The sequence below is a fragment of the Protopterus annectens genome, chromosome 3.part1 (genome assembly GCF_019279795.1).
Source record: "Protopterus annectens isolate FY-2018-M chromosome 3.part1, PAN1.0, whole genome shotgun sequence".
Classification (NCBI taxonomy): Eukaryota; Metazoa; Chordata; order Ceratodontiformes; family Protopteridae; genus Protopterus; species Protopterus annectens.
Genome location: NC_056732.1, coordinates 819,961,590 through 819,981,246, shown reverse-complemented (window position 1 = coordinate 819,981,246; position 19,657 = coordinate 819,961,590). Strand labels below are relative to the sequence as shown.

Here is a 19,657-nt window from a genome sequence, read left to right as displayed (position 1 = left end):
ATATGTTTATCATCTCTGGTCATAATGACTTACAAAGGGATAATATTAGAAGGCCTGGGAGATGTTGCTCGATGGTCAGGAGGTTGTGAAAGCAGCTCATTGATTTCACCCATCTCCAATCAAGAAGAGAAAGTGAAGTCTGAAAACAAAGCCAACACAAGAATGGGGAAAGGGGATTTTTGCAAACAAGAATGACTGCAAGAAGGGTACTGATAATAGAGATCTGAAATTTACTGGGGAAAGCTGGCAAATGAACCAAGTTACTAGGAGCAAAGGACTAGAGACAGCAAAGGTAACAAGAGTACAATGCGGCCAAGATGACGTTCGGAATGCAGGCTAGAAACAGCCTTCCCTACCAGGGATTAATAGAGTATAGGCAAAGAGAAAGGGATTGAAGAATCTTAAGAGGAAGACCTGCTCAGGTAGAGTTTTTAGTTGAATCTATAACAGAAACTGCTGTTAAAAAAGGATAACTAATACAGCATATAAATGCAGATGGCTATAAAAATCAATCCAAGGTTAGAAAAGATTAGGAAGAGAGATGGGAAAAGCAAGTTACAAAAGAACACTTGGAGGACATAGATATGGCTCCCAAGAATGCAACAAAGTCCAGAAGGAAAGTGTTCAAAGAATTTTTCCTCAATTAGATAGCAAACACTAAGTGTGATAGGGAACAAAAAGGTAACTGGGAACATTTGTTTTGAGAGTGTAATGAGTTGGCAGGTTTTAATATACAGAGTACTGTCAGAAATGGAGTGAGCTTGTAACTAAGGAAATGATTATTTTGTACACAGTAAGGCCTTACGAAGTTTAATTCTGTTGGCTTTGAAAAAAAATACTAGAAAACGGAAATCAAAGTCTAAATCAGACATATTTGAAGGACTGAATATTTTAGACATAAAAGAAATGCAAGGGGATCTTTAGAAACAAAGGGAAGGAGAAGTAAATGGAAACTGAGGGGAACAATACAAGCACAGTAACATTCTGAAGGAGTGAGGTTTAAGGGAAAGTAGGAATTGCACAATTTATGTAATTTTGGACTGATGACAGTTACAAAGAAGAAAATATGTGATGTAGTATGTACGTAAATGAAAAACAAAACGTTAATATGGCTTGATTTATTTTGTTAAGGTATCACTTAATAATAGGCACACATACATTATTAAAGTTTAAAAAAAAATACACATTTGCATACTCCCTTTTTCTATGCCTTTATTACTAAGAATCATAAAAATCAGACATTTGTTCAATATACCTGGAAGAAAAACTGTCATTAGTACAACACGTGGATCTACAGAAGAACTTTGCAAAAACAGACTATGGTACTTGAGACTCCAAAAAAGGTTGGTCCACACTCACATCTGTAGCTTTGTGACCACCTTCTTATGCTGTTGAGGAACTGGGACATTCAGTACAACATTTGATTTGTTCAAGTGCTGTACTGAGTTCGAGTATTTCAGTACTCCCAAAGAAAGGTTTTCTTGAAACTTGTGCAAACTCAGATGTAATGCACTTGCAGTGTGTGCAGGGGCCACTGCATAAAATTAACATGTTTTGTGAAACCAAGTTTCAACCAGGCCCGGGCTTTGGTCAACTGGTGCCCTAGGCAAAAGCAGTCTACAGCCACCCCCCCCCCACACACACACACACAATGCACTAATCTACCTACACCATTCAGATTACTTACTTTTCATCCTTTTTCTCACAGTTTATCTTACTGTTCAGGTTTTCCTGTACTCATTCAACATATTTTAAAGAAACCATTTCTTTTGTACAAAAGATAAACAAATAAATACAGGAAAAGTGCCACTTTCAGAGTGGCACCCTAGGTGGCCACCTAGTTGGCCTAAGGCCAGCTATGGTTCCAACATTTTTATTATTCCTACCTGATTACTGTTCAATGCTAACTACAAAAAAAAAAAAAAAAAAAAAAAAACTCTTTCGCTCCTGGACACAGAATCTGAATTACCTAGACATGGGAAGCCCTTAAGTTCAATTCTGGTAGCATCCTGCCATCGCCCAGGATGATACCACAGTATAAGGACAAAATGATTGACTTCAATAATTGGCTAAACTTCTGGTGTCATTCAAAGGGGACCCAGTATCTGTCTGCCTGGGAGGATACGATAGACAAACCACAATGCTTTGCAAGAGATGGTTTGCACCTGTCGCCCCTGGGATTCAGGTTACTGGCTAAGGCTCTTGCCACCCCTATAGTGCCTTTTTTAGGCAAGGTTCAAAGAACACAACTACCACTGTAATGGGTACAAGCAAGCAAAACTTGAAGGTAATGCTACTCAGTGCTAGAAGTCTAAACCTCAAGATGCACTCTCTCGAGGCTCTCCTAAAAATGGAGAACATCAATATCTTATGCAGTAACTGAGACCTGGTTCAAAGCTCCAGAGAACACCCCTGCAATACCAGGCTACAACTCATACCACACTTTTCGGCCAACAAACCACGACCAAAACACTAAAGGTTGATATTCACACCTCCAGGCTGGTTGCCCAACACAATGCATCTGAAATTCTCCAGGTGCAACTAACACTAGGTAAGACTGCAATACAAATTGTAGCTTGCTACAGATCCCCCACCATGCTCCAAGATTCTCACTACACCTTTCTAAACATACTGGAAAATATTAAGATACAACCAAACACCCTAATACTGGGTGATTTCAACTACCCTGCCATTAACTGGGAAAACTACTCCTGTACCAACAACTTTGCTCAACAGTTCTTGGAATTCATAAATTCCAAAGCCCTAGAACAACTAATTCATAGTCCCACCAGGGGTACGTACCAATATTCTAGACCTGGTCATTATTAACATGGGAGACTTGATGCTCCACACCAGTGGTCACCCCCTTGTTGGTCAGATCAGAACATTAGCTAATCACCCTTGACATCCACATCTCACCCCCACCCCCTTTAAAGAAACCTCCATAAAAAACTTCTCCAAAGCCAACTTCATGCTTCTCAAGTCAGAAGTAACAAACTTCATGACACCCATGCAGATGGGAACTGGAAGTTCAACTGCTGAATCCTACACTAAGGTGCTGTACGAGCACATTCACTTGTGCATGGACTAAGCCATCCCAAATAGAACCAAGACGCTGTCCTCTACAAAAGGGAAGCCAATCTGGTGGTCCCCTGCCATAAACAAGCTGTACAATAGAAGGAAGAAACTGTTGCAGAAAAGAGGAAGAACACAGGATTCAAAAAACTCCCTCACCAGCCTCAGTAGAAAGCTGAGATTCCTCATAATATCTTCCAAAGCTAGTCACGAAAACAAAATTGCCAAATATTCCAAACACAACCACAAGGCATTCTATAGCTATGCCAAGAATCTAAATGGCAATACTCAGATCTGCTCTGAGCTACAGCAGAATGGCATTAGATATACTGATCCCAAGGATATTGCCAATATCCTGGCAGATAGATTCCGTGCCAACTTCACCCCCCTCTCTCACCCCCCTCTCATCCCCTAAAGGGCCCATCTCAATACCGAAAGAATGCCAAATTCCAGTAATCACGGCCACTCAGGTAAAAAAAAAAGTCACTCTCCAAAGCCAAGAATACAGCATCCATGGGACCAGATGACATCCCGGGCTGTGTACTGCATGAACTACAAAATGAACTGGCACCTCACCTACGTGTCATGTTTAATCACAGCCCCACCTCAGGCTTTGTGTCCACAGAGTGGCACACAGCTACAGTTATCCCACTCCACAAGGGGGGGGATCCACTTTAGATCCCAGGAACTACCGTCCCATTAGTCTGACGAGCCTGATCTGCAAATTCATGGAACTTATAAACAAAGACATTGGCAACCTTCAAACATTGGACCTCACCCAGTTTGGGTTCGTGAAAGGCTGATCTTGTCTCTTGAACCTGATAGACTTCTTCGAATCAGTCTTTAGAGCCGTGGACAAGGGGAAGGTGGTTCAGACAGCCTACTTGGACATCCCCAAGGCTTTTGACACTATCCCCCACTCTGGAATCATAGATAAACTTACTAAGCTGGGCATTAATCCCTATGTCACTCGATGGGTTGCAAACTGGCTTGCTGACAGAACACACACTGTAAAATTAGCAGACTCCAAATCTAGCTCCAGACAATTGACAAGTGGTGTACCGCACCGTTCCGTCCAGGGACCACTCTTGTTTGGCATCTACAGGCCAACGCTAAGGGACTCTGGCTTACAAAGTTTGCAGATGACTGCAAGCTGGCAGCCATTATTGAATCCCCAAATTATGTGGATATACTACAAAAGGGCCTTACCGAAACAGATGCCTGGTGCCAGAGCCATGGACTCAAGCTAAATGCCAAAAAATGTATAGCTATCCCCTCTGAGAAAAATCACATACCTGTGAACTACCACATAGGTAGCACTACACTAAATACCAAAAGTGTGATGAGACTTAGGGACACAGGTGGACAGTGGTCGCACCTTTGATAACCACATAGCCACAACAGTTAGAAAATCCTTCTACGTGGCACACCTCATCACCAAGGGCTTTTCATCCAGAAAAAAGGAGGTCATTGTCCCCTGTACTCATCCCTCATTAAACCCATTATAGAATACAATGCCCAATTTGGTATGTACCTCACCAGACATCTACAACAACTGAAAAGGCTGCAGAAATACCTCACAAAAAGAATCACAGGCCTAAAGGGTATGCTGACTGTCTAAAGAAACTCCAGCTATACTCTGTCGCATATCACCTACTCAGAGGTGATCTCTGCCTAACATACAAGGCCATATCAAACTCAGAGTTGCTGGACATGCTACACTTAAAGAAATCCCAATCCCTCCAAGCCATACGCTCCAGGGATCTTAACCTTGTCCTCATGATGACTAGAACATGCTGGAGGGATAGGTTCCTGACCAACAGACTCCCCATACCCTAGAATAGGCTGCCCATACATGTCAGGCAGAGCGCCTCAATGGCCCTCTTCAAGAGGAACCTTAACGATTGGATGGAAGATAGGAAATTCACCCAGAGGATCACATCAGTAGCGCTGCTAGACAGGGGTCCAGGAAAGTAAATATTTGTGGAAAGCAATAGCCAGGGAATCGTTATGGCTAGGCTTGTATAGGCACTAATGCTGATAGCCTAAGTACCTACCTATGAACAATACATATGGAATAAAGTTCTGCAGAAGGATAAGTTTTAAAAGAAGACACAAATTAAGCAATTTATGTAATGCTGGCCCGATTATACATATGTGATGTAGAACGTATATAAATGTATGTTTGTCTATGGCTTAAATGATAAAGTGTTAAAAGAAAAGAAAAAAGCTAGCTATTCCTCCAGAATGAGCAGTACATAACTAGTGTGGAAAGTTACCTTACTGAAAAGGGTAAGATCCAAGCCCAAACTGACTTACTTGAGAGTACATGGTTGCCTATTTTCAAATTGCCAATGTAGAGATATTTATGTTACGACATATTTCTTTAGATTCAGTCAAAAAACCTTTAAATATCATTTCACTCACTCCATAAAATAAAATCCCCTCCCCAGCGGTGGGATCCCATTCTTGATTAAATCAACAGTGTACAGTCTGCAAACAAAAGATAAGAACTATCCTTACATATATCAGCAAAGTTACAAAATATCCATTTTACAGCCGTCCTGATAGTACAAGTTCAACAGTTCCAGTTATTTATTCTACTCCATTATAACATTGGGTTTAGTATCTTAGCTAAACCAAAAGGGTGTCAGCTGCTGATGACGGTTTCTAAACAGAACACTGGGCCAATTCAACATATGCTAAATTTATAAACAAAACATGTTTTCATTCATTCGCTGCATACTTTATGTAAAAGTCATCACTTCATCTATCCCTACTTCATCTATCCCTACAAATAAAAGGTTTAATCAACTATATGATCATTTTCATATTTAGCTGCATCACTGAAATAAAACCTAAAATACATTTAATCTTACAAAAAAAAAAGATTTTATTAGAATATGAAATATACAAGGAATACAGAAATTTCTGAGTGGAGTCAAAGTTAAATAAAAAACGATCATTCATCAGCTTCTGAAAGCTAACTGAAGACCAAAGACAGAATACACGTTTCACATCAATACCATACATTTTTCAAAATTTATTTTTCAAACCTTTTACATTAAAGTACTCTAGACTAATTTCTACCAATATTACTGAGCCGATTCAAAACATCGTGGATTCTCTTCATCCCGAATTCGTTATTGTAAAACAAAATATCAGTAATGTGTTATAGCCTTAATTGCTGTAATCACTAATATACAAACCAAAACATACAACTACATAACTACCATTTCTTTTCGACAAGCACAGACATAAGCATACTACATATACTTTTAAAAGGGGAATAAAGAAAATCAACTAGTTCACCAACCTATCTGACTACCACCCTACCAATTATTATCCCACAATCCTTTGCGCCCAGCTACTAAGCGAAGAGCATTTTTTCTTTTGATAGAGGCCCCCCTCCCCCGTTCTTGCTAGTTGCTTTCCTCCGCCTGTTTGCCTTTTTCTTCGGCTCTGGCTTATATCGAAGCGCCGGAGCCTTGCGCAGACTGGAACTATGCCGCGGGGCCGACCTCCCATTCAGAGTGACAAACTGAGCGCTGACCAAGGTAACAGATGCCTAGTTGTCCCCATTAAATTCCACGCACCCTGAAACTTCTTAATAGCTGAACGGGTAAGCCGTGTGGTACCCCGTTTACCCCAAGAAAAGTAGTTGAATGTGATGCATATAGTCCCCGGATATAGTCCCTTGGACTCCATTTTTATTGTGTCGCTAGCGTAGAGAGAGAGTGATTGAGGCGGAATGATATTTACAAAACATCTCTCCTTCTATTCGTAGTTTACCTTAATTCTGTATTCACTGGCTTGGGTCTATTTTGTTTACTTAAAGAATTGTAGCAGGGATCTTTATTACTGTCGTGTGTACTTCAGTTTCTTATCTTTATGGAATATTGTTTTTCTCGTATTTAGCAGCACCCGTATTGTTCTTATCTTTACTGCGTTGGTGTTTCGTAGTTTTGGGGTGTACTTGTGGGAATAATTATATACTATATATAAACTAATAATCTGCGTTTTATCCATGTTAAAGTTGAGTCGTAGCATTTGCTTTGAGGATGTGTGACAGCCTTTTAGAGTTGCTGAATTAATTTTCACCCACGCTTTCGTGGAAAGTTTAGTTATGTACTAATATGATACTTTTGGTTATATTCATGATATGGCAGGAAGAGGTCAGGGTTTACGGCCAAGTATCTATAAAATGGTAAATGAACTTGAGCAATCGGTTTTGTCAGTTGTATAGCATCTTGTGTAGCTACAAAAAGTGGTACCATTTACCTAAAATGTTTTCTGGTTGTATTTTAATAAATAGTGTAATGCAAAGCTTAGCACTGATATGTGGTTGTTTTCATTGTGTATTTATAATTTGCACTATTATTATTATGTTAATCCATGGTTGATTTTTAATGTACAAACCAGGAGCGCATATTGTCACACTGTTTCACGTAGCCCATCTGCATTAACAGTGGTTTTATGTTCAAAGGGGAAGTGTTCTGCTATAGACTGTCAGTGAAGGCAAATGAAAATTACTTGTTGAAGCACCCTTTAGTATTAGAGCATGGAATCCATGCCATGGATGCTTCCATTTGAGCTGCATAAGTTCTTTCACTGACTTTCACATCACACCTGAATCACACCTGAAACCATGAAAAAAAATTCCATATTTAATTTTAATGCCATTGCTGATTTAGTTCTTGGTACCCAATAATATCTGTGTAGATATTCTGGTAGTTTAAATTGCATATGTCTGTTGGAGAATGGTTTGGTTTGTTCTACAAATTTGTAGACCACCTTTGTGGGTGGATGTGGTCAGTTTTCTGGAATAGTCTATGTTCCAGAAATAATGTTGATAATACAGAATTTTTTGCTGTTAAAAAAGAAAGCACCCCACTATGTGCTTACTTTTATATAGTCACAATGTGTAAGAGAATACTTAACTTCATAATTCATCAGTTTCAGACTTTGTATTCTAGTGGTCTTAAATGTTTTTCCACTGTTTCTTTTTTCTGAGATGCAGTGGCACACGCTATAAAGGGAGACTAATCGACTATGTAATTACTCCAAGAACTAATTTCTTCAGTGAATGATTCTGAAGAAAATCAGTGTTAGACATTTCCCTTATGTGTTTCATTAAGACTGCACATTGCCCTTCCTCTCATTTTTGTTTCCATTACCATGCCTTTTGCCTTTTATTTCCATTACCATGCCTTTTGCCTTTTGTTTCCATTACCATGCCTTTTGCCTTTTGTTTCCATTACCATGCCTTTTGCCTTTTGTTTCCATTACCATGCCTTTTGCCTTTTGTTTCCATTACCATGCCTTTTGCCTTTTGTTTCCATTACCATGCCTTTTGTTTCCATTGCCATACCTTTTGTTTCCATTGCCATACCTTTTGTTCCCATTACCATGCCTTCCATTTCCTAAAGTCATCGAGTGATACTGACTGCCCAGTGAACACTTTCTTGCTTAATTAGTCTATGAAGAAGACTTTGGGAAAGTTGCCTCACTGTTGTTGGGGATGGGCTTAGGACATGATTTATTTGAGGCAAAGTCTCATTGTCTTTGGTAATAATGACTTCATTAGACTGGCGATGTCAGTCTGTTTAGATACTATCAACATTTTTCTCCCTACTTGCAGTATGTGGCCAGATGATGCAACAAATGGTAATACATCTTGATTCCTCCTTTTCCCATTTCTGAATCCAAGTGGATATGCACATAGCATTTTAACAGTACATAGTTCCATCCAGCAGCTAGGAGAGTAGAGCTGCATAAAGTTATTTACCCACTCTTTCTATGTCACGGTGTCTGGCGTTAGTACTAGTTTGTTTATGAGGCTGGGCAGTCTGCATTTTAGACATGGGTCTTCCACATTCTTTGTATTGTGCTTGTGCCTGAAGTCTCTTATAGGAGAGTTTTTATATGGCTGACCCTCTACCTACCCAAGAAGTGAGAGTATTTTCCTATTGGTTTGTCATATTCTTTACTTCTGGGTAGTGGCAGAAGGTGTCCTTGTGTTAGCTGTATGACCTCCCGTGGGTTGCCAGTTATCTGGACTGTAAGAATGAAGTCATCTCTGCTTTTGACAAAGGGAGTGCAACACATGTTGGCATCTGGTATCTTTGGAGGAAGATGTATGTGAACCACAGCAAAGTTAAAACAATCTTTACTCGGTTGTGTATTTAAATGCATTTGCAGTTTATCATTGCATGTTAACTAATGTTTGGGGGGTTGGGAGGGTGGCCTAATGGTTAAGGTGTTTGCCTCACAAATACAGGGTTTGAGTCTCACAAGGGGTAATTGGCTAGGTTTAAAATGGCTCGCAAGGGGCAGTTAGCCTAGTACTAATCTATGAACCTATGGACTAGGTTAACTGTTGAATAGAAAAAAGAGAAAAAATTATCTATTTCTGTGTAAAACATGTTTGCTTTACTTTATTATTTTTTTTTGACGTGTTGTGGTACAAAATTGAATTTAGTAGCATGCTACCCTGTGGGTTGAAGGGGGAGGCAGACCTAGGTGTTTACCATAACTGTCTGTTGCTTGAGGTGTCTATATTTATGGAGTTTATGTTGGATTTAGTTGATTTTCATTTCCTCCCTTATATTAAGGATGTGGTATGGGTGAATTAATGATTATCCAGATTGCCCTTGGGTGTACATGCCATGTTAGTATGTGTTGGCATCCCCGTTTAAAATTAGTTTCATTGCCTTGCGTTGACTGGAGGCTAGGTTAGGCGTTAGCTCTCCCAGACCCTGAATTGGATTAATATGGTTGTTGAAAAATTAATTAACTTCTGAATAGAGGCTCTTGCTTTTGCAAGATCTGTTTGGACTATTAAAAGATCATTACAAAGACTCAATCAAGGGTCTGAAATTTCCTGTGCTTTTTTGTTAACGTATATATACCAATATTTTAATGATGTGTGAGACACAGAAGTGAAAACGATGTAAAGGAGATAGCAGAAAGTTTGACTCTGGTTTGTCCGAAGTAGAGATTTTAACAACGAAGTAACACGGTTTTAATGATGTGGTGCAGGCAGTAGCATACCAAGTTACTTTGCTTCTGGCATCTTGGAAAGTGCAATAAAGTTTTAAGGTATTTATTTTCTAGAAAAATAAGGATTTAAGCCACAGTTTATTTGCTTTGGAGCTGGACTATGACAAGCTTGTTGCATTAATTTAAATTAAGTTGTTTTTTGTAATTGTTCTTAAGCATGATAGAATAGATCATCCTCTCCCAGTGCCCAACTGCTTATGGTGAAAGGAATAAAAATTAAATTGAAGTATTTCAGATAAGGAATACAGAAATAGTCTTAACTTAGTAGTATTGATCAGCCCACCATCATCTAGACATGCCTGTCTCAGAGTAGGGCTTAACATTTAGAGATAGGTCTGTCAAAATAGATGGTGATGCTTTACTTTTAATTTATTATTAAGTTCCAGTGTAGTATGAAGCCGCAGTGGTGCAGCGGTAGCCTCACAGCAAGAAGTTCTGCTGTTTGATTCTCTGTTGGAGTGCCTTCTGTGTGGAGTCTGCATGTCCTCCCCGCGGTAGAGTGGCATTCGAAAGATGTGTGAATGGGCGTGCCTTCGTTGAAGGTTGGACGTCAGACTGGCACCATAAAAATCTACTGCCAATCATTAGCGGACCAGAGTTCCACTGTGGCGACCCGTAACTGGGAAAAGCTGAAAGAAAAACAACAGCAGCAACATCAAGTTCCAGTGTAGTAAACCCAATGCTGCTATTCTTGATATAAGAGATGAGTTCCTTAACCTGGAGAATACCAGAAGTAACCATTGTAGATTAATCAGAAAGAAATAAAATGCTTTTAATTTTAGCACATCACTTACCTCTTCCCATGCTACCATCTGCATTACCTCTTAAAAAAGCATTCATGCTTCAAAAATGTAATTCTTTTATATACACAGTTTTGGCCTAGGCTGGTTACCTCCCTTTCAGGAAAGCTGGAGAACTTCTTCTCTGTCCACAACTTATTTCAGACCATCAGTACCTGCACCCATTCAAACCTCAACAATCTTGACATACTAAGTCCTCACTATTTCAGGCAAATTAAATTCATCAGTTGTAGCCTATTCTTTCATCATTAAGGGCCCTGTAACCTTGTCTTTTATAGCCAGGGCTGGTTTCCAAAATGATGTGCACTTGCAGTAACACATTACCCTAAGCACTTAATATCATTCATGATTCCATGAGACATATTCCTGATTCCCTGAAGTCATGCAGGCTGATGTGGGATCCAGCAGCAGTACTTTTGATCTGAAAGCAGGAATCGGGCTTGCAGCACTGGATGATATAGAAATGCCAGTGGAAATTTCTAAGAAACAGTCTAGCCCATTGAAGGCAATGGACCAATGTACTGGAATATGTAGTTCCACCTGCTCTTGGAAACTAGCACTGTATGTAGTAAGTGTACAATGTAAAGCTTGCAGCACCACTTCCTACATAAATTTGTAGCAGTACCACAGGTATGCAAAGCAAATGGGATGGCCATGAGCTGCATGCGTATGTGGTGATATTATCTGTTCATCCATTGTCTCTTTCATATCCTAGGGATGATTGTAGTGGATCTATACTATAGGATTTGGACTATGTTCTGCTACTGTAGTCCCACAGCATGTGTTCCATGACCTCTTTTTTTGCAGATACATGTTTGACTGCAAGCTGGGCACTGTCATCATTTCCCTTAGTGATGTTGACAACCCTCAAAGAGGTTTTCACCCAAAGAAATGATTGGTGCCAGAAACATGGCCTCAAGCTGAATACCAAAAAATGCATCCTCTTCCCCTTTGGGGAGAGTGACATTCCCACAAATTATCGGATAAATAACGTCCTAAGCACGCAATCAGTCGTGCAGGATTTGGGCATCCAGATTGATAGCAACCTGACTTTTGACCACCATGTTGCTTCCATTGTACAGAAAGCTTTCTACATGGCCCACCTCATAAGTAGGGGTATCTCATCCAGGGACAAGGCGATTATAACATCCCTGTATTCTTCCCTTATGAGGCCCATTATGGAGTACAGTGCCCTGTTTGGCATGTACCTTGCAAAGCATATGCAGCAGCTGGAGAGACCACAGATGTTCCTACCAGGACAATCCAGGGCCTCAAAAATCTACCATACACAGGCTAAAAGCCCTATCCTACTCCTCAGTTTCATACAGACTCCTCAGAGATGACCTCTCTCTCTCTCTCTCTCTCTCTCTCTCTGGCATACAAGACAATTTGAGACCCCACCTTGATGTGACTGCAGCATATCCGCAAGTCAAGCTCCACTCTGGTAACCTCCATGTGCGGCCTCTGCCTGGTCTGTGACAGTAGGACTTGTTGGCAGGACAGATTTTTGTTCCAGCAACCCCCTTCTGTGGAATAGACTCCCACTCCACGTCCAGCAGAGTATCTCTTTAACCCATTTTAAGCACAACTTGGATAACTGGATGGGAAATAGAAAATACATCACTGGGATTCCACCCGTATCCCTGATGGACAGGGGCGTTGAGTGCTAATTTGTCTAAACATGGGCTAAACTCTTGAACATACACTGTAAGCAGCAGGAATCACTTATAGTCAGCCAACTCTTCAGTACAAGCTGTTTTTATTCTTCCACATAAAAAAGGCACAGATTAATCAATGTTTTAGTTTCAGAAGCAATAAACCAAGTGAACTAAAAGCTGTTTATTAAATATTGGAGGTGGGAGAGATAAAAAATACAAAGTTGCTTTAATGAATCTAAAATTATACCACCACCTCAAAGCAAAAAACAATTTCATGTTGCACATGCTAGTAACGAGAAAAAAATGGGTACTTGTCAGTATGGGTCGAGTTTAATAAATGCTACAGCATCAACACAGCTTTTTTTTTTTTTCCATCGAGGAAAGTATCGATATACATCACTGAGGAGACAAAATGACTTGTGGAAACCAGAGAGACCTGGCAAGGCAGACAAACATGAAGAAAACCTCAGATTCAACTAAGGGGAAACGCAAAGATGATGGATTGTCTGCTGCAGCAAGGAAACAAAGGGATGCTGAGGTAATGCAACAGAAACAAAGCTGCAGCTGCATCAACTTCTGAAAAGGAAGAGAAATAACACCGGAAGAGGATGTCCGGCGGGCTGAAACAACCAATCGAGCGACCTCTGCTTTTGTAGATTGGTTTCTTTTTCACTCCTCTTTTGCTTTAAAAGAAAGACATAAAATTTGTGTGTGATACGTGAATCTGGGTTGACTGGTATGTTTGCTCCTCCTTTGATACTTATCCTTCCAAGATATGCAGTGGTCTTTGTTTTTATAGATATATATATATATATAAGCTATGTTTGATGCTGTTAGCTGTAGCATTTGTTAAACTCGACTCAAACTGACAAGTACCCATTTTTTCTGAAATCTTTTTTTGTTTTGAAGTGGTGTAATTTTAGATTCATTAAAGCAACCTTGTATTTTTTTTATCTGTCCCACCTCCAATATTTAATAAACAGCTTTTAGTTCACTTGGTTTATTGCTTGTGAAACTAAAACATTGACTAATCGGTGTGTTTTTTATGTGGAAGAATAAAAACATCTTTTACTGAAGAGTTGGCTGACTAAAAGTGATTCCTGGTGCTTAGTGTATGTTCTGGACTTTTTTTTTCTTTAGTTATAGCTGACACTGTGGTTACCTTTGGTAATTTTTATTTATAGGCTAAACTCTTGACTAGGCTTATAAGGGCCTCTGGGCCAGTAGCCTGGTAACTTCCTATGATCCTTTGTGTGTATGTCATACAGGTGGTACTTTGAGGATATTCAGCTACTGGTACATTCAGTGGTTATGAGGTGCTCTTCTGTTTCTCAAGAACAGAGTAGTGAGATTCCATATGAAAGTCATCTGTTTTGTCCATGACATGTATTATTTTGATTTTTGGCATAGTGTGGGCTAGTCAGTGAAATGCTTCTCCTATAGGGTGTTATATTATACCAGGGGGTGGACCAGAAATCTAGTGTTGGGGTAGGGTTGGACCAGAAATCTAGTGTTGGGGTAGGGTTTCAGGATGGTGAAGTTCCCTCTGTTACACTACTCAAGAACTTTTGGAGTCTGGTGACAAGCCTTGAATCATCCTTGGAGTTATTCACCATGTGTTTGAATTTATTAAAGATTCATTATTTTGTTTGTGGTACTTGCTTTTACTAATCTAATCCCAGCCTTGTCATAAACAGACCCTAATACTGCCTGATACTCAGCAGTTTCCTGTCTTTACAAAAGCAGTTGTATCTTGAAATCATAGACCCTAGTGTATTACACACATTTCATCGTGGGTTATTGCTGTGGGGACGAGGCACATTACTAAAAAAGACAAAGCCTAACACGATTTTAGAAACTCCTAACAGCCAGTTAGATATGAACATGCATTGCCCGCTGCAGAAAATGCATGAACTCTGAGCCAGCTGCTTTAGAATAGTAAATTGTCAGTCTGATTTCGCAAATCCCAAAATTGTTCTAGAGCAAATTCACTTTCCTCACTAGCAGGAGTAAAAAAAATGTACCTGCATAATGTTTTCTGTTTAGCAGCCAGCAAGAGTAGCACACCTGGATGTATGGCTACTTGAAATTTTCCGACAAGCAACCAACCCCTGCCTAAATCCAAATTCCCCTGCAGACTGATCTTCAACCAAATTCTGACCATTTCTATATCGCTATTGCACAACAGCTAAATCTTCTTGTACCCCACAACAGAAGCTATGTCCTAAATAAACTTCCAAACCATGGCAGACCAATATAAATGGCTGTCAGCTCTGCTTCCTTTGAATATATCTCACATTACATTTCCTATTTTGAAGGTTGGTAGTGGAGCAATCATCCCATTTGTTATAGGGATGTGAAACCAGGCATTCCCATGCTGGGTGAGAGTTGTGTAGCCCATTGGTCTCCAGCCAAGAATCTGTGTCATCCCTTCTATTCCCTGTTGAGATTCGGGTTGTAGGGAGTAAATCAGCTTGCTTGGTCTAGGGAAGTGGCGTAACCTCTCCTCAGTGGGAGTAGTCCTTTCCCCTTGGAGGATCCTTTGGACACACTTTTGTCGCTCAGGGGAAATGTGCTTCCACATTCTGTCTTCTCTGCTTTACTGGTGCTAAGCACAATGGTAGCTTGAGCTTGGCTGGCTCAAACTCCACTGAGCAACACGTAGCGTTTTCTGTTCGATGTCACCAGTAGTCCATTAATTCTCATCCAAAGAAGCCAGTCTCACTAAGAAAATGTCATAATATAAAACTTGGACTTCACCTTTCAAGTTCTCATCTTAGTCAGTTTTCAAGGTTTACAAAACTGAATATTATTTGCCCATCAGGCACCCATCAGAAGACATTCTTGTAAACTGCTAACAGTCCTAAACTGGATTCCTGTTCCCATTTACTTCACTTTTATTGCCTTTATCATTATTAAACCAGCTAACAGCCTTTGTCCCTGTCTAGGTAGTGCACAAAAGTGATGACTATCATTCTTTTTCTCATCACTTGACACATATTTAGCATTCATTTGGCATCTGTGGCCCTTTGTGTTGATATCTCACGTATTTATCAAGGTACATATGATGTATACCTTGTATTGTAATCTCAAAATTCCTATCCATTGGTTACCCTTTTTTTCTACTGTTGTAACAAAAAGTAATTGTTCTAGTAATTATTAATAATGTCTTTACTCAGGTTCCTTCTCCACTCTACCTTATTGTTTTCATTTTTTATTTCATAGTTACACACTTCCATAACTGTTGTTCATTAAATTTTGTGTCTTTACTTGTTGGTTGGCGAACCTTTGGAATATAGTGATACACATTTTATACACTCTCTTTGAGAATCGTGGATGAAATTGGGATGTTAGGTTTCTTCACATTTTCTTTATTTGGTACTAAATAAAATTGAAATTGAAGGATTTTTTTGTTTCCTGACTCCACAGTCTTGGCTGGACCCTTGACTCCAGGTGAGTATGGAGGAAGCATCCTTTTTGTATTAAGTCCTGAAGCAGAGATCCTTTGCGGGGCTACCCTTAAGGAAATCCTTTGAGAGTGGGAAAGCATCTAAAGACGAGAAAGTAGCTCCCATGGGCTCTTGGTAGCTTACTCCGCATCCCCCATGTGTCTGCAGAAATGCCCATGGGAGGGACAGTTTTTGACAAAATTATTCCTTAGGTAAGCTTGTATAGCTAGAGTGCATGTGTGCATTCTTGTCCTCAGGAACTTTTAGGATTCGAATTTTGACAACTTGGATGTAGTGTTTCTCCTGATTCCTCTCTTGACCAGGTAGATCTTAAGGTGGATCTCGGCACTGCAGGAGGATTAGGGCAATCAGTTTGAGCTTTCATTGCTGTTGCATTCCTTGACCATAAATGTTTGATATGCTATGGGGCATGCACTTGGATGGCATTTCATTCTGGAGGGGTTGGCTTCCTCCTCTGATGAGGTTTCTCAGCATTTTAGTGGCGTTACTGGTGTTTGTAGCTGTGAAGACATAATAGTTTTTGTTTTGCAGAGTATTGTGGGTAATGTCAGTTAACATATCGGTGGTGTAGTTTATAAACAAGTAGGGCTGCACAATTTTTTTTGTGAGTGTAAACATGAATCTTTGGGACCTTATACTTTAGGGAATGTCCAGGTAACTGATTTACACCACTTTGTGGTTAGACCATGACTGACAAAGCCAGAGTGCTTTGCCTTTTCAGTATTGATTTTCAGACTGCTTGGATGGGACCCTTCATCCATCACAGAAATTTGCTACGGTCAGTGTTTTGGACAAGACCACAGGATATCATGACAGACTTTTATTTGCAGGTTTTCTCTCCTGTCCACCTCATTTCAAAGTTTTTTTGCAGGCATGAGAGAAAAAGGGTAAAGCTGGTTCAGGTAGCCCAAAGATGGCTGAGACGGGCTGTTTTTTTTTCTCTTTTTACAGCTTGCATTGTGGTGGCTTCCAGTGCCCTTCAAGGAATTCAGGGAAAAGTTCTTGTCCTGGTTTTAGTGCAGGCCCATGCATCCTTCTCTCTCATTCTGCTGCTTTTCAAAAAATGTTTTTGAGTTTTTATTCTCCCACAGGACACTGTTTTCTTTCTGAGTTAACTTTCCCTAGTCTTCTGAAAAAGCCTTTCTTGTTGCAACAATTTCTTCCATTAGAATAGGTATCTCCCGCGTATGCTTTTCAGAAAGTGTTTTTTGAGATTTTATTCTCTCACAGGACACTTGTTTTTGGGAGGTGTTAGAATTTTGCAGAAGGCTAGGAAAAGTTTTCTTTTTGAATCAGTTTTTCCATTAGGTTCACCTGCCCTTGGGAGATACTTTGTTCTTTCTGACAGTTATGTTAAACTACCTGGTCCAACTGTCGGGTCTTTATTTGTTGTACTGTTTTTCTAAGGTACATTGTTGTACATTGCATATCTTGTCTCCTGTGAAAACATTAGTTTGTTTTTTACTGTTAAGCTTTTCCTGAAAGGTTTAGTGGCAAGTGGATTTGCCTGCCAGTAGTAAAGAACCTGGCTCAACTAGTGGGTCATAATTTGTCCTAAAACTTTGCTAGATTGCATATTGGTCCCTATTGTCCATGTTACTTTGGGATTGGGAAATGCAGCCCTTTTCTATTAGGGAAACCTTCTTTGGCTCCACTTACTACTGTTAAGCCCTTCCTGAGAGATTAGAAAGATGTAACTGGTTCCTTTTGTCAGGTTTCTTTTGATGTACATTCTTTTGTTACCTTCGAACTCAATTTCTGGTTAGAGTAATTTCGTCCAGGAAGATTTCAAAGTTGAAGGCCTCTTAAACATTCTTTTGCAAGGACAGACTTACTGTGGGTGCAGGTTATGTCAGAAATTACTCTGAAACAGAAAGTTGCCTTCCTTTAAAAAACACCCTCAGAATTCACAAGAGCATCTGCTGTTCTGTCTGGTGAACCTGCACTGCACCATTTGGGATACAATAACAAGACAAAGGATTTCTTCAGGTTAGGCCAGCTCTCTTTCTTTTGCACCATACAGGTTGGGGGTTCTTAGGGGATGTATAATGTTTCCAGAAGTCTAGCTTTCTTACACTAATTCATGCTTTGATGCTGGGAGATCCTCGAAAGGCCCATGGTTTCATTCAGCTGGTTGATTGGGGGCTGGGGGGACCAACTGCTTTTGCAGTGTTCTTCAATGAGGCATTGGAAAAGGAAATTTGTAAAGCTGTGACTTAGTAGACCATTCCTGATTTCACTATTCAGACTTTGTAGCGTTCTGAATGTTGTATGTATTGTTTTATTTTTTGAAGATGTACTCCGGGGTATGCTGGAAGTTGGCATTCTCACAGTTGCAGATACATGATTTGCAAGTTTCATGCAGCAGTGTACTCCAGGGTATGCTGGAAATTGTATCTGCAACTGTGAGAATGCCATGACTTGCAAGTTTCATGCAGCAGTAAGTGAATGGAGATTTTAAGCTAATCTAGAAGACTAAGCTGTCAAAATCAAAACTGTTGAACTGGAAGGGAAGTTGCCTAAGTATAAGATTAATAATTTGCAACTAAAAAAGTGTGACTCGAGGGTAGTGAAGTAAGTAAAACTTTGAGATACATAACTGAAAAAAGTAGTAGGTAAAAGTAACAAAGGACTGGGTAATATTAAAGTGAAATCAATGTGCAGGTTCCCTAGTTACTTACCTCTTAATTCTGCCAATGCCAGTGTTGAGAGAACCTGCTTTATGTGTACAATGGGTTATCTTTAATATAATCATGAATGTCTGAAGCAGTTCTGTGTAACAGATTTGACTGTACATTTTGTTATATTACTGTGAGGTTGTGTAGCCTGTTATTAAAAGGGTGAGATGGATCCCTCACTTCACCTATGGTTAGAAATTGAAAGATGTTGACTGAAATGGGCTCGTGCGATCATCAGGGTTTGTTAAAAGCAAATTGATAATTTGTGTTGTAGTCCTTATTGGACAGTACACTTAATGTTCAAGCTGTGGATAAACTCCATTTGTGTAATGGGAAATTACAGCACAGTAGTTTAATGCTTTCTGTGGAACATCAGGAACATCTACAGGTACCAAAAATTATCTGGACTGTTTGGATGAACATAAGTTGGAGACTTATACTGTGATCATAGGAGAGAGAAATGTAGCAAAGGTTTGACTGGGACTATAATGTAACACTTTGTACTGCCAAGACTTCTTAAATGCCAACTCCTTAATTTGAATTATAAGTGGTGTTAATTGTGGGAACAAGTCCTACACATCTCACTTCAAATTTTTTAACCTACTACTAGCAAATAATGATCATAGAACTGTCATACTTGATTATTTTGCAAGTTAAGGAGAGATCCTGCTGTTGGCGGTGGTTTAAATTAGAGAATGCTTATGACTAAAGACTATACAGAGACGTTTAACCCTTTCCAATTGAGAAACTGCCCTACTGAAATAATTTCCCAGGAAGGTGATCCTACCAGCCATGGTAGTGAGGCAATCGTGGGAAGTGGCTAATGCTAAGTAGCCATGTGTTCTGTTATGGAAATGTCTGTGATTAAATTAAGTTACCACAGTCGACGAAAAATTTAACACAGTCAAAAGACT

General features: G+C 39.7%; 2 protein-coding genes across 2 annotated transcripts in view; both read left to right on the top strand.

Moving 5' to 3' along the window:
- The first annotated feature begins 5,997 nt into the window (after positions 1–5,997).
- The window catches only part of ZNF236 (zinc finger protein 236), a 1,651,223-nt gene continuing 1,637,563 nt past the window's right edge, over positions 5,998–19,657 (top strand). Inside the window, exon 1 of the mRNA XM_044067103.1 lies at positions 5,998–6,632. Within this exon, the coding sequence (XP_043923038.1) occupies positions 6,581–6,632 (52 nt within the window). The 5' untranslated portion in view covers positions 5,998–6,580. The remainder of the gene's footprint in view (positions 6,633–19,657) is intronic.
- On the top strand, positions 13,008–13,175 carry LOC122798831 (small EDRK-rich factor 2-like). Its single transcript, XM_044067955.1, has one exon. It carries the CDS (start codon positions 13,008–13,010, stop codon positions 13,173–13,175), a length of 168 nt encoding a protein of 55 aa, XP_043923890.1.

Coding starts and splice junctions, on each gene's coding strand:
- LOC122798831 (XM_044067955.1), top strand. CDS start 13,008: ATGACTTGTGGAAACCAGAGAGACCTGGCAAGGCAGACAAACATGAAG.